The 12894-nt window shown below is 50.9% G+C and overlaps 1 protein-coding gene across 30 annotated transcripts in view; it reads left to right on the top strand.

The window, feature by feature from the left end:
- nfia (nuclear factor I/A) overlaps window positions 1-12894 on the top strand; it is a 180370-nt gene that overhangs the window by 129221 nt on the left and 38255 nt on the right. For all 30 annotated transcript variants that reach the window (XM_090235294.1, XM_090235283.1, XM_036977884.2 and 27 more), the window contains exon 4: window positions 1659-1733. In XM_090235294.1, coding sequence (XP_090091420.1) covers window positions 1659-1733 — 75 coding nt within the window. The remainder of the gene's footprint in view (window positions 1-1658; window positions 1734-12894) is intronic.

Raw genomic sequence — 12894 nt, 5'->3', positions numbered from 1 at the left:
CCCCCCTCTCTCTGTCTCAGTGGACACAGCTGGGAGTGATTATCCTTGTTGAGATATAGAAGCCCTGCCCCCTCCTCCTCCTCCCCCCCTGTCTCCCTATACGAGGCGCTCACTCATGGAAATGGCCTTGTTGAACCCGGGCTGCGGAGTGCATATATATATATACCTTCCTGCTCCCTGTACTGGCAGCTCAGGCTAGTGCGCTGTGGCTATGCTGTGCCGCTGTGTCCTACAATCCCACAGTGGGGCTGTGTTATGCTCTCTGCATAGACGGACAGGCAGACAGACATGCTCGAACACACACACACACACGCTTTGTGTAATTGTTGTTTCACAAGTATGTAAAGCTGCATGGAAACACACACACACACACGTGTATATATATAGTGTACGTACACAATTTAACTTGCCTATGGACACACACGGGGACACACACGTATATACTGTACACACACTATTTAACTTAACGCTTAGCACACGTGCGCGCGCACACTCTTTTTCAAACTTCCTCTCCCTCCTGCTCTCTCTCAATTCTCCGACACACACTTTCCGTCTCTCTCGGTCTGTCTCTGAATTTTCACATTCTCATTTTCCTTCTTTCTCTTGTTTCTCACGTTCCCCCTCGTTCCCCCTCATTCCCGTTCGCACTGCTTCTCCAGCACACCATTTCTCTCCTTCGTTCTCCTTTCCTCTTGTCCTGTTTATTCCTCTCTCATCTCTTTCTCAATCCCACTCCTTCTCTTTCGCTCTCTGTCCCCCCCCCGTTCAGTCTCAGGGGCGTCTGCGCGGGAGTGCTCTGTGGGTCTACAGACTTTCAGCTAATGTCAGCAGTTTGGCTCGCAATGAGCCGTATATATTATCGCTCTCTCACGCAAGAGGCTCTCTTTCTGTCTACCTCTCTCCCTGCCTCTCAATATCTATCTCTCTGCCTCTACCCCCGTCCACCCTCTACACTCTCTGTCAGATGCCTTCTTTATGTATGAATCTAGTGGTCCACATGCTGCAGGTCTCCTCAGCCACTGACCAGAGTGTCACCAGTCTCCCCGCCAACACTCCCTGTATGGGGGTGGGTGTACCTAATGCCCTTAATAGTGTACTACGTTTGAGCAGAGTACTATGGGCCCCTGGTCCAACGCAGTGCGCTATAATGCTATTGGGTGCTGTCTGGGACACAGTTCTGGGCAATGACGATGAGTTGTGGGGGGGGGGTGTAGGAAAGCATGTCCAAAGTTTTGGAAAAAGTCTTGGAAAGATGGGCGGAGATGGGATTTAGTTCGACACTCAAATTTGTTTAGTACCAACTCAAGACATGCTCCAGTAGTTTGATTAGGGGCCCTCCTGGAGCCCCCTGCTGTAGTGTTGGGAGAGGCAAACACACACCCATGGGGACAGAGGCCCCAGATGTGCCCTGCCCTCTGGGTTACCCTAAACACACCCTCCTCCCCCACACGGCCTCTCTTTCCCACCGGGACATGGAAGGGTGGGTGTGTTTGTGCGTGTGTGTGTGTTGCGTAACAGGAGAGAATGTTGTGGTGTGTGTTTGAAAAGAAACGTGGGGAATCCTGTACCTCTTCCCTTGTACCTCCTCTTTCATGTTTCTGATCCCTCTGTTGGCAATAGCATCACCTTGTGCTTTTCTATCTCTCTCGCGCTTTTAGGACATCTTGGCTTCCAGGACAGCTTCGTCACATCGGGGGTCTTCAGTGTTGCTGAACTCGTGCGAGTCTCACAGAGTAAGTTTGTCCATCTTGTTATTTCAATCTCTATCTCTTTTTCTCTCCCTGACCCTCCCTCTCTCTCTCTCTCTTTCCTTCCACCACTCCCTCTTTCCCTGTCCCCATCCCTCTCTTTCCCTCCCTCTCTTTCTATCTCTCTTTCTCTCTCTCTTTCTCTCCCTCTCTCTCTTTCCCTCTCTCTCTCCCTCTCTCTTTCCCTCTCTCCCTCCCTCCCTCTCTCTCTCTTCCATTCTCCCTGTCTCTCCCCCCTCCACAAATAGATCCCTGCAGGCTGTGATTTGATTGCAGATCTGCCATCGATATGGTCCGGCCCACTAATGCAATTTATCAGGACCAGTACGGAGAGCCCCCCCCCACACACACACATACATACTCTCTTAATGAACTAAGAGCAAACTCCAAATCTCTCCCAAATCAGACAGTCAGCTAAAAGCAAAGACCCAGATCAACTAAGATCTGGGCCCGTATTCCCAAAGGACTGATAGGACCAGTTGCCTTTTAGATCATAAGAAAATAATACATGGGGTTGGACCTGATCCTAGATCAGCACACCTACCCTGAGCCGCTGCAATACACGCCCTGAAGTCCCTTTTATTTCAGGTAAGGCTGGAAGGGAACTAAAACAAGACCAGGCACCCGTCTGCTGTGGCATCATAGCTGGTCCCCAAGACCCGGGTTGGGACTGGGGGACTCTGTAGGACCTGCGTGTAAAAGCCCTCTAGGGGAAGGAGAATGGGGCAACGAGAAAGTGAAGGGGTGAGAAAGAGGTGAGGGATGTGGCGAAACGGAGTACTGAGCAAAAGAAAGCCGTCGTCGTCGGATACGGAGGAGGAGACGGGAGGAGAGGCAGAGTGAGAGATGGGAGGAGAGGCAGAGTGAGAGATGGGAGGAGAGGCAGAGTGAGAGATGGGAGGAGAGGCAGAGTGAGAGATGGGAGGAGAGGCAGAGTGAGAGATGGGAGGAGAGGCAGAGTGAGAGATGGGAGGAGAGGCAGAGTGAGAGATGGGAGGAGAGGCAGAGTGAGAGATGGGAGGAGAGGCAGAGTGAGAGATGGGAGGAGAGGCAGAGTGAGAGATGGAAGGAGAGGCAGAGTGAGTGATGGGAGGAGAGGCAGAGTGAGAGATGGGAGGAGAGGCAGAGTGAGAGAGGGGAGGAGAGGCAGAGTGAGAGATGGGAGGAGAGGCAGATTGAGAGACGGGAGGAGAGGCAGAGTGAGAGACGGGAGGAGAGGCAGAGTGAGAGATGGGAGGAGAGGCAGAGTGAGAGACGGGAGGAGAGGCAGAGTGAGAGACGGGAGGAGAGGCAGAGTGAGAGACGGGAGGAGAGGCAGAGTGAGAGACGGGAGGAGAGGCAGAGTGAGAGACGGGAGGAGAGGCAGAGTGAGAGACGGGAGGAGAGGCAGAGTGAGAGACGGGAGGAGAGGCAGAGTGAGAGAGGGAGGGGAGGCAGAGTGAGAGATGGGAGGGGAGGGGAAGCAAACGTGACCTTTAAAAAGTGCCGTCTACGCGCAACACGGGGCGGTAGAGAGAGGGGGGTAGAGAGAGGGGGGTAGAGAGAGGGGGGTAGAGAGCGAGGGAGGGATGGATGGAGGGAGGAGAGTGACAGAGTGCAGAACAATCCATACGGCCCTGTCGATAGCCCACGCTAACAATAGCCCATTGAAAGTGCCTGTCAGCACTCCGGCTGGAGCCCCTTTTGATCAAAGGTGCATTGATGACCACCCCACCACACACACACACACACACACACACACACAGACACACACACACACTGTCGTGACCCAATACTGGGCTGGGCCGCACCACACCTAGGACCAGCCATAGTGGGGATGGTCAGGGAGATGCAGGGAGAGGTGAGACGGGGTGGGGGGAAGTTGGTGGGGAGACCGGGGCGCCAAGGGGATCCAGACAGGGCGGAACCGGGCAGCCGGCCCACCGTGTGAATCCCCCCCCCCACTAGGATTGTAACCTACACACACACATAGGCACACACACACAACCCCCCCCTTCTCAGTCTCACAGAGCTGGCACCCAGGTCTTGGCCCTCTCCAGATGCCTCCATTGTGTTGGCAGAGGACAGGGTAGGGCAGGGCAGACCCATCGTGTGTGTGTGTGTGTGTGTGTGTGTGTGTGTGTGTGTGTGTGTGTGTGTGTGTGACGTGTTAGGCAAGCAATCAGACAGTCGTTTATTGTGGAGTTGTGTGTGTCTGTTTGGGACGAAACCAGAAGGATCTCTTGATCCTGAGTGTACAATAGGTTGTGTTCTATTGGGACGTGTGTGTGTGTGTGTGTGAGAGAGAGAGGGGGTGTATGTGTATCACTAGCTTGTGATATTAGTCTGATTAGCGCAGGCATAGCGCGGCCCCCGCATCAGAAGTCCTGGCATGTGATGGTTAACAAGATTAAGGAATATGCATAATGGATCTGGTTCTATGAAGAGCTGGGCTTTTATCCCAACATCTGTGACACGGGTGGGGGTGGGGGGGGGGGGTGGGGGTTAGGTAGAAGAAAGGAAGTTACCGGGTGGCATATGTTTTCTGGAAGATTTCTTTCTCTTTCTCTCTCTCTCTCTCTCTTACAAACTTTTTATTTTGCTGTTTCTCGCTATCCCTCTCTCTCTCGCTCTACCACGCTCTCTCTTTCTCTCTCTCTCTCTCTCTCTCTCGCTCTCTTCCAGCCACAACATAGCCACAAGGGAGCTTTATTCACTTAGCTACTGTACATCTGACTGACTGTGTGTGGCCCTTAAAGCTAACAGTCTAGAAAGGTTTTTTCTTCTAAATGCCAATACATAATAAATCAAGTATGGAATGAAGTGTTGTGTTGAATATATCAAATCAAATGCCTTTGCCAATCAACAGGTCAGGCAAAGAATACTGTAAACCTTTAATACACAGACACAGTGCACATGAGACAGACCTACTGGGCTGGAACACAACCCTGCACAACTTGTAGCTACAGGAGACTCCTGCCTCCTGACAAGGTCCATACGAGTGCACTCCAGGTTCTCTCCATCTAGAAGACGATCACAGACACACTGTCCAGCACTCTATCTGGCCATATAGAGCAATCCCCTTAGAGATACCCCTCCCCCCCAAAACATTGACAGCACCCGCGGTTTGCCAAAGGGTGCCTGGTCTTCCCTTAAATAGCCACTGGCCCAAAGTGTCCATATCTACCCAGTCAGCAAAGCTGTATCCGTGTGTATCTGTGTGGGTGGGGGTCGACGGGTCTCTCTAAGGGGATTGCTCTATATGGCCAGATAGAGTGCTGGACAGTATGCACAGCCATGACTTTGGTGGACACACACACACACACACACACACACACACACACACACTTCCTGAGCGAGTGTGTGTGTTTTTCCTTTTTTTGTGTGTGGAACAGTTGGCATCAAAAAGCTGATGCACTTTAGCGTAATCCCAGTGGAAGTGTGGAGGTGCACGTAAGGTCGACATTACGACGCTCCGTGTGTGTGTGTGTGTGTGTGTGTGTGTATGCATGCGTGGAACCAGGCAGGGGTGGGGGGGGGTTGACTTGTGCACAGTGCAGAAGATGAGAGGTCGTTCATGGTATTGAATGGGGCGACATCCCCCCCCCCCTCCCCACCCACCCCCGTCTATATGGCAGTGTGACCTTGGCTTTGTGCACCCATTACACAATTCAGTGGCAGGGCCCAATCGAATCTGCTTCTGTCGATCAATATCCTATTAAAGCACCACACAAAAAAAACGAGGGGGAGGGAGAGGGAGGGAGGGTGGAGAGAGCGAAATGAAAGTCTTCATAAAGTTAGTGGTTATAGCTACATCGTTTTTTACATTTATTTTGGTAGTCGTGACTTGGGCGGAATTGTAATTGTCCTGTTCATTACCGGGCCCGGGTAATTTGGGCGATTGGGTACCGCCCTTTCCTTTCCATGCCTCCCTTTTTCTCTCTCTCCTCCCTTACCTATCTATGTCTCGTACATTCTATTCTACGTACATTCTAGCCGTCTCTTCTGAGACAGTGTTCCTCTAATCTAGTTCACTGGTCCTTCTAGACATTCCCAATCAAATGCGGTATCAATACTTTGTCATGCCACACAGTCATGGCTTTATCTCTGTAGCCCAGTGCCAGTTTGACCAGGGCACCCTGTCGAGACAGTGCCAGTTTGACCAGGGCACCCTGTCGAGACAGTGCCAGTTTGACCAGGGCACCCTGTCGAGACAGTGCCAGGAGGCACCACATAGACACCTGGGGACGGATTCACAAAACCTTAAGAAGAAATGTCTTCTCAACTGCCACTTTGACCACCATACCCCCGACGGCAGAGACCGACGGTGTCGGTGTCTGCAGTGACCCCGCAGTTTTCAAGTCTCCCCAACAGCAACCTTTTCCTGGCTGCTGTTTCCTCCACCGTCACTTCAACCTCTTGTTTGCTTGAGTTTTTAATTGCGCTTTCCTTGGTTATCCATTTTTGAATTTGATGTACAGTAGCTAACGTTAGTCTAGCTATAATGTCTGTAAGGTAACTTTTGTGTGTGTGTGTGTGTGTGTGTGTGTGTGTGTGTGTGTGTGTGTGTGTGTGTGTGTGTGTGTGTGTGTGTGTGTGTGAAGGGTTCGCGAGCCGACTAACACATTTTTATTCTCGAGGCATTAAGCAGATAAATACATGTAATAAACTGTAAATATCAACACTTTGTTATGGTAGGTTAGATCCTATCATCCCTGTCACATTAGGCTTATTTATGTTGTCACTGATGTCAATGCCACATAAGAAGATATTTACGAAGTTCCTAAAAAAAAAACTACAAATTCCTAAGAACATTTTGAGGAATTGCATTTACGAACTATCTTATTTTTTTGTCCTAAGCAGGACAAAAAAAGTTATTTTCGTAAGTAATGTTTTGTGAATCCGGCCCCAGGGCAACACACGCCTCGACCAATGGTGTCCACCTGCAGGTCATCTGCTAATAGTGGCCCACCATAGACACACACACGTATTTTCAAGCACATGAATACACACGAGTACACTCACACACACATCTAAAAACTAGTTGGCACCATGCTAGTATTAGTGGCAAACAGCACCCATTTCAAGGGGCATGCCCACCTGGGATCCCTCCAACACACATACACACACACACACACACACACACACACACACACACACACACACACACACACACACACACAGACACACACACACAGACACACACACACACACACACACACACAATGGGGCCTTGGCATGGACACCCAGAGACCAGACGACTGGGAAGAACAGGGTGAGCAAATGAATGAATTATGGAAGAGAGTAGGGCTGGCAAGGCCTTTCCTCCATCCTGCCATCCTTCTATCCATCCCCCCCTTCACCCTCAGCCACTCTGTCTGCCCCCTGGCACTCTCTGGCACCACCTCTGGGGATACTTAATGCACATACACATCACACACACACACACACACCCTTCATCCACCACACGGTGTGCCAGCCTTGCCAACCCCAACAGCATCACCATGCCCCGACCGGCTCCTGTGCCAGTGGGCAGTGCCATCTGGGCGCCACACACAGCCACTGGCGGTACTGGTGTATGGGGTTAAGCAGTGCAGCTGGTATGGCTCTGGTGGCTGTGCCACAGTAGCAGCACTCAATAACGGGTGTTAAAATATACAGTGCCTTCAGAAAGTCTTCCTTGGCCTAAAAAACAATACCCCATAATGTCCAAGTGGAAGGATGTTTTTGGAAATGTTTCCAAATGAATCAACAAACGAAAAGGTGAAATGTCTTCTGTCAATAAGTGTTCAACCCCTTTGTCATGGCAAGCCTAAATAAGGTCACGAGGTAAAAATTAAAGTGCTTCACTATAAGTTGCATGGACACTCTGTGTGCAATGATGGTGTTTAACATGATTTTGGAATGACTACCTCATCTCTGCACCCCACATATACAATTTCAAACGCAGATTTAACCACATAGACCAGGGAGGTTTCCTGATGCCTCGCAAATAAGGGCAGCCGTTGGCAGATAGGTTTTTAAAAAAGCAGACATCGATTATCCCTTTGAGCATGTTGAAGTTATTAATTACACTTTGGATGGTGTATCAATACATCCAGTCACTACAAAGATACAGACGTCCTTCCTAACTCAGTTGCCGGAGAGGAAGAAAACCGTTAAGGGATTTCACCATGAGGCCAATGGTGACTTTAAATCAGTTACAGAGTTTAATGGCCGTGATAGGAGAAAACTGAGGATGGATCAACAACATTGTAGTTACTCCACAATACATGTACTAACCAAAATGACAGAGTGAAAAGAAGGAAGTCTGTACAGAATAAAAAATATTCCAAAACATGTATCCTGTTTGCAATAAGGCACTAAAGTAAAACTGTAAAAAAAAATGTAAGAAATTCACTTTGTTATGAATATAAAACGTTACGTTTGGGGCAAACACAACTCATCACTGATTACAGTACCACTCATATTTTCAAGCATGGTGGTGGCTGCATCATGTTATGGGTATGCTTGACTAGGGAGGTTTTTAAAGATAAAATTAAACGTAATAGAGCTAATCACAGGCAAAGTCCTAGAGGGAAACCTGGTTCAGTCTGATTTCCAACAAACACTGGGAGATAAATTCACCTTTCACCAGGACAATAACCTAAAACACAAATCCAAAGATACTCTGGAGTCGCTTACCAAGACGACATTGAACGTTCCCGAGTGGCCTAGTTACATTTTTTACTTAAATCGGTTTGAAAATCTATGGCGAGACTTGAAAATGTCTGTCGAGCAATGATCAACAACCAATTTGACAGAGCTTGAAGAATTTTAAACATGATAATGTGCTAATTTTGTAGAATCCAGGTATGTAAAGCTCTTAGAGACTTACCCAGAAAGACTCACAGCTGTAATCACTGCCAAAGGGGATTCTGACATGGGGTGTCAATACTCATGTAAATTACATGATTCTGTATTTCATTTTCAATAAATATAAAATCCTAGAAACATGTTTGTCATTATGGGATGTTGTGTTTAGGTGGGTGAGATAAAAAAAAAAAAATACATGGAATTCAGGCTGTAACACAACAAATGTGGAGTAAGTAATGGGGGTATGAATAATTTCTGAAGGCAGTTCCCAGTACCAGTAGTACAGCGGTAGCTCACTATCTGTGTGTGTGTGTGTGTGTGTGTGTGTGTGTGTGTGTGTGTGTGTGTGTGTGTGTGCGTATGGGTGTGAGAAGCCCCACCAGGAGTGTGTGTGTGTGTGTGTGTGTGTGAGAAGCCCCACCAGGAGTGTGTGTGTGTGTGCGTGCGTGCGTATGGGTGTGAGAAGCCCCACCAGGAGTGTGTGTGTGTGCGTATGGGTGTGAGAAGCCCCACCAGAAGTGTGTGTGTGTGTGTGTGTGTGCGTGCGTATGGGTGTGAGAAGCCCCACCAGGAGTGTGTGTGTGCGTATGGGTGTGAGAAGCCCCACCAGAAGTGTGTGTGTGTGTGTGTGTGTGTGTGTGTGTGTGTGTGTGTGTGTGTGTGTGTGTGTGTGTGTGTGTGTGTGTGTGTGTGTGTGTGCGTGTGTGTGCGTGCGTGCGTATGGGTGTGAGAAGCCCCACCAGGAGTGTGTGTGTGTATGTTAAGTCCAGGAGCAGGTCTGCAGGGCAGCAACAGAGAGAAAACACAGCGGCGCTGACCAAGCAGAAAAACTCAAGTCCTGTCAGGGCCTCTCTCTCTCTCTCTCTCTCTCTCTCTCTCTCTCTCTCTCTCTCTCCTTTTCCCTCGCATCTCCTCCCTCTGTAGCCGTTCGCTCATCCCATCATGCCATTACACTCTCCGTCAATAAAGCAATGGAAAGGAGAGGAGGAGGGATGGAGGGAGGAGAGGCTCGGGGGCTCTCTCTCTCTCTCTCTCTCTCTCTCTAGTTGCTGGGCGGATGTCCGGGTTTGAAGTTGATTGCTGCCTTTGTTGTCAAATGCTTCAATTTGAAAATCCACTCGAACAAAGGAGAGGTTTTTTTTCTTTTTCTCCTTTCTCCCTCTTCTCTTTTTTTCTAAAGACAGCCCTCACAGCTTTTGTGGAGGTTTAGATCCCCGGTGTCTGGCTGGACTGGGGGGGGGAAGAGACCGGTGAGGTGAGGGGGGCGTGGGGAGGAAATGGCAGCCTCTTTGGTAGTGGACCACACTGGAGAGCGAGAGGGGAGGGAGAGGGGGAGGGATAAATAGAGAGGCTAGCAAACAGATGGGCCAATTGTACAGCAGCACCACCTTGTCGCGGCACTAGTGTGCACTGGTTTGTGTGCTTGCCTTTGTCTCTCTCTCCCACACACACACCTACCGTCTGAGACGCATTCCTTTGCACTAAAGTGCCTAATGAGTAGATTGAGCTGATTGAAACATTTCGCTAATGCTAAACTTTCTTCCTGCACCGGCAAGGTACAACCAAGGTAGTCTGACAGATATGGTGGGAGAGAGAGAGGAAGGCTCCGTCAGGGAGAGAGAGAGAGGGAGAGAGAGGGAGAGAGAGGGAGAGAGAGGGAGAGCGAGAGCGAGAGAGAGATCAATGCAGGCCTGATAGCTACAGGTTTCATTTGGAATCCTCCAGGAGGCAAAAAGCACTTGATAAAGCCTTTAAGAGGTAGAGACTGCGGATTACCTATATGATTGATTTCCATTCCAGTCAGACAGACTGCAGCGTTGGTCATTTTTCTACTCTCTCCCTTTATCCTGCCTCCCTCTCTTTCTCATCCCTCTATCCCACTGATTCCGAAGGAAGGGCCCTCGATGTACACCTTTATTTCGATATCCCTCTTTCTTTCCCACTATCACTCTCCTCCTACTTTCCTCTCCTTCTCTCCCCCCCCTTCCTCCATCCCTACACCCCCCCTCTCCCCCCCCCTTCCTCCATCCCTACACCCACCCTCTCCCCCTTCTTTCCTCCATCCCTACACCCCCCTCTCCCCCTTCCTTCATCCTTACACCCCCCCTGTCCCCCCCCTTCCTCCATCCCTACACCCCCCCTCTCCCCCTTCCTTTCCTCCATCCCTACACCCCCCCTCCCTTCCTCCATCCCTACACCCCCCCCCTCCCCCTTCCTTCCTCCATCCTTACACCCCCCCTCTCCCCCTCCCTTCCTCCATCCTTACACCCCCCCCTCTGTCCCTACTCTCCCGCTCTCCTTCCATCCCTCTCTTTCTTCCTCTCCAGACTAGAGCTATAGGCTGAGTTACTGCAGCCCGGTGCCCAGGTTAGCTCTCTCACAAATTACTTCTGCGGCCCCCACTATTAGCCATGCAAATGTACCCTCTGCTTTACTGCCCGCCTCGTAAATAAACCCGCCAAGCCACTTTGGATTAGGAAGGGAGGGAGGATGAAGAGGGGATGGAATTTTGGAAATGACAGTGGCATTATTTGGGGGGGGGTTATATTGTTAGAGATGTTTGCTGGATGCTGCGTTGTGATGACACATGCACTATTGCGCTTTCTCCTCCCACTCTCCCCTATCGCGCTCTCTCCCTCTCCTCTCTCCATCCCTCCCTCTCTCTCCCTGCCTCCCTACCGTTCTCCATCCCTCCCGCTCTCTCCATCCCTCCCTCTCTCTCCATCCCTCCCTCTCTCTCCATCCCTCCCTCTCTCCATCCCTCCCTCCCTTCCGTTCTCCATCCCTCCCTCCCGTTCTCCATCCCTCCCTCTCTCTCCCTCTCTCTCCATCCCTCCCTCTCTCTCCCTGCCTCCCTCCCGTTCTCCATCCCTCCCTCTCTCTCCATCCCTCCCTCTCTCCCTCTCTCTCCATCCCTCCCCCTCTCTCCCTCTCTCTCCATCCCTCCCTCTCTCCCTCTCTCTCCATCCCTCCCCCTCTCCCCCCTCTCCATCCATCCCGCCCTCCCTTTCTCCCTCTTGCCCCTGTACCAGTGTCCTCTTCCAATGTTAATTAGGAACACCATTACCGTGTCTGTCACAGCCTCCTCCTCCTTCTCTTCCTCTCCTCCTCTTCCTCTCCTCTGTTTGGTATGCAGCGGCAACCCTCCTCCTCCCTCATCCCCTCCACCTCACGTTTGCGCTGTCCTCATCAAAAATAGTGGTCCCTGTCACCATGAATATAAAGAGGCACCAACGCCTGCCTTTATGGACTGGCTGACAAAAGGCGCTCGATAGCATGCCAGCTAGTCCCACGGTGACCTACACACACACACGCACATACACACACGAGAGTGAGTGAGCAGGCAGCGGGAAGGGAAACCTTTTTAGTGTGACACTTTGGTGCAACAAGGCGAACGAGGTACCGACCGCGTCTCAATAGTCAAAAGTGGCTTCCTTTCCTCTTGTCTCCTCTCATCAGCACTGTACAGGTGGGAGCACATTCCCAATACTCCTCCATGTTGCTCAGGTCTATTCTGTGTGTTTGGGCTCAGTGAAGATGAAGGAGATGGCAAGAAGACAGGGAGAGGAAACCACTACGGAGACGTGGTGTTAAAAAAAACACACGTTTGAAATGTAACACAACTAATGGTCTCCCTCCCTCTCCCTCTCTCCTCTCCCTCTCTCCTCATCCTCTCCCTGTCTCCTCTCCCTCTCTCCTCTCCCTCTCTCCTCTCCATCTCTCCTCTCCCTCTCTCCTCTCTCCTCTCCCTCTCTCCTCTCCCTCTCTCCTCATCTCTCCCTCTCTCCTCATCTCTCCCTCTCTCCTCTCCCTCTCTCCTCTCCTTCTCTCCTCTCTCCTCTCTCCTCTCCCTCTCCTCTCCCTCTCTCTCCTCTCCCTCTCTCTCCTCTCCCTCTCTCCTCATCTCTCCCTCTCTCATCTCCCTCTCTCCTCTCCTTCTCTCCTCTCTCCTCTCCCTCTCTCCTCTCCCTCTCCTTTCCCTCTCTCCTCTCCCTCTCTCCTCTCTCTCTCCTCTCCCTCTCTCCTCTCTCCTCTCCTCTCCCTCTCTCCTCTCTCCTCTCCTCTCCCTCTCTCCTCTCTCCTCTCCTCTCCCTCTCTCCTCTCCTCTCCCTCTCTCCTCATCTCTCCTCTCCCTCTCTCCTCTCCCTCTCTCCTCTCCTTCTCTCCTCTCCCTCTCTCCTCTCCTTCTCTCCTCTCCCTCTCTCCTCTCCCTCTCTCCTCTCCCTCTCTCCTCTCCCTCTCTCCTCATCTCTCCTCATCTCTCCCTCTCTCCTCATCTCTCCCTCTCTCCTCTCCCTCTCTCCTCTCCTTC

This window comes from Oncorhynchus mykiss, chromosome 5 (genome assembly GCF_057628025.1).
Source record: "Oncorhynchus mykiss isolate SJ-2025 chromosome 5, ASM5762802v1, whole genome shotgun sequence".
NCBI classification, from domain to species: domain Eukaryota; kingdom Metazoa; phylum Chordata; class Actinopteri; order Salmoniformes; family Salmonidae; genus Oncorhynchus; species Oncorhynchus mykiss.
Note: the sequence above shows the minus strand (reverse complement) of the source record. Positions and strands in the feature narration are given on the sequence as shown.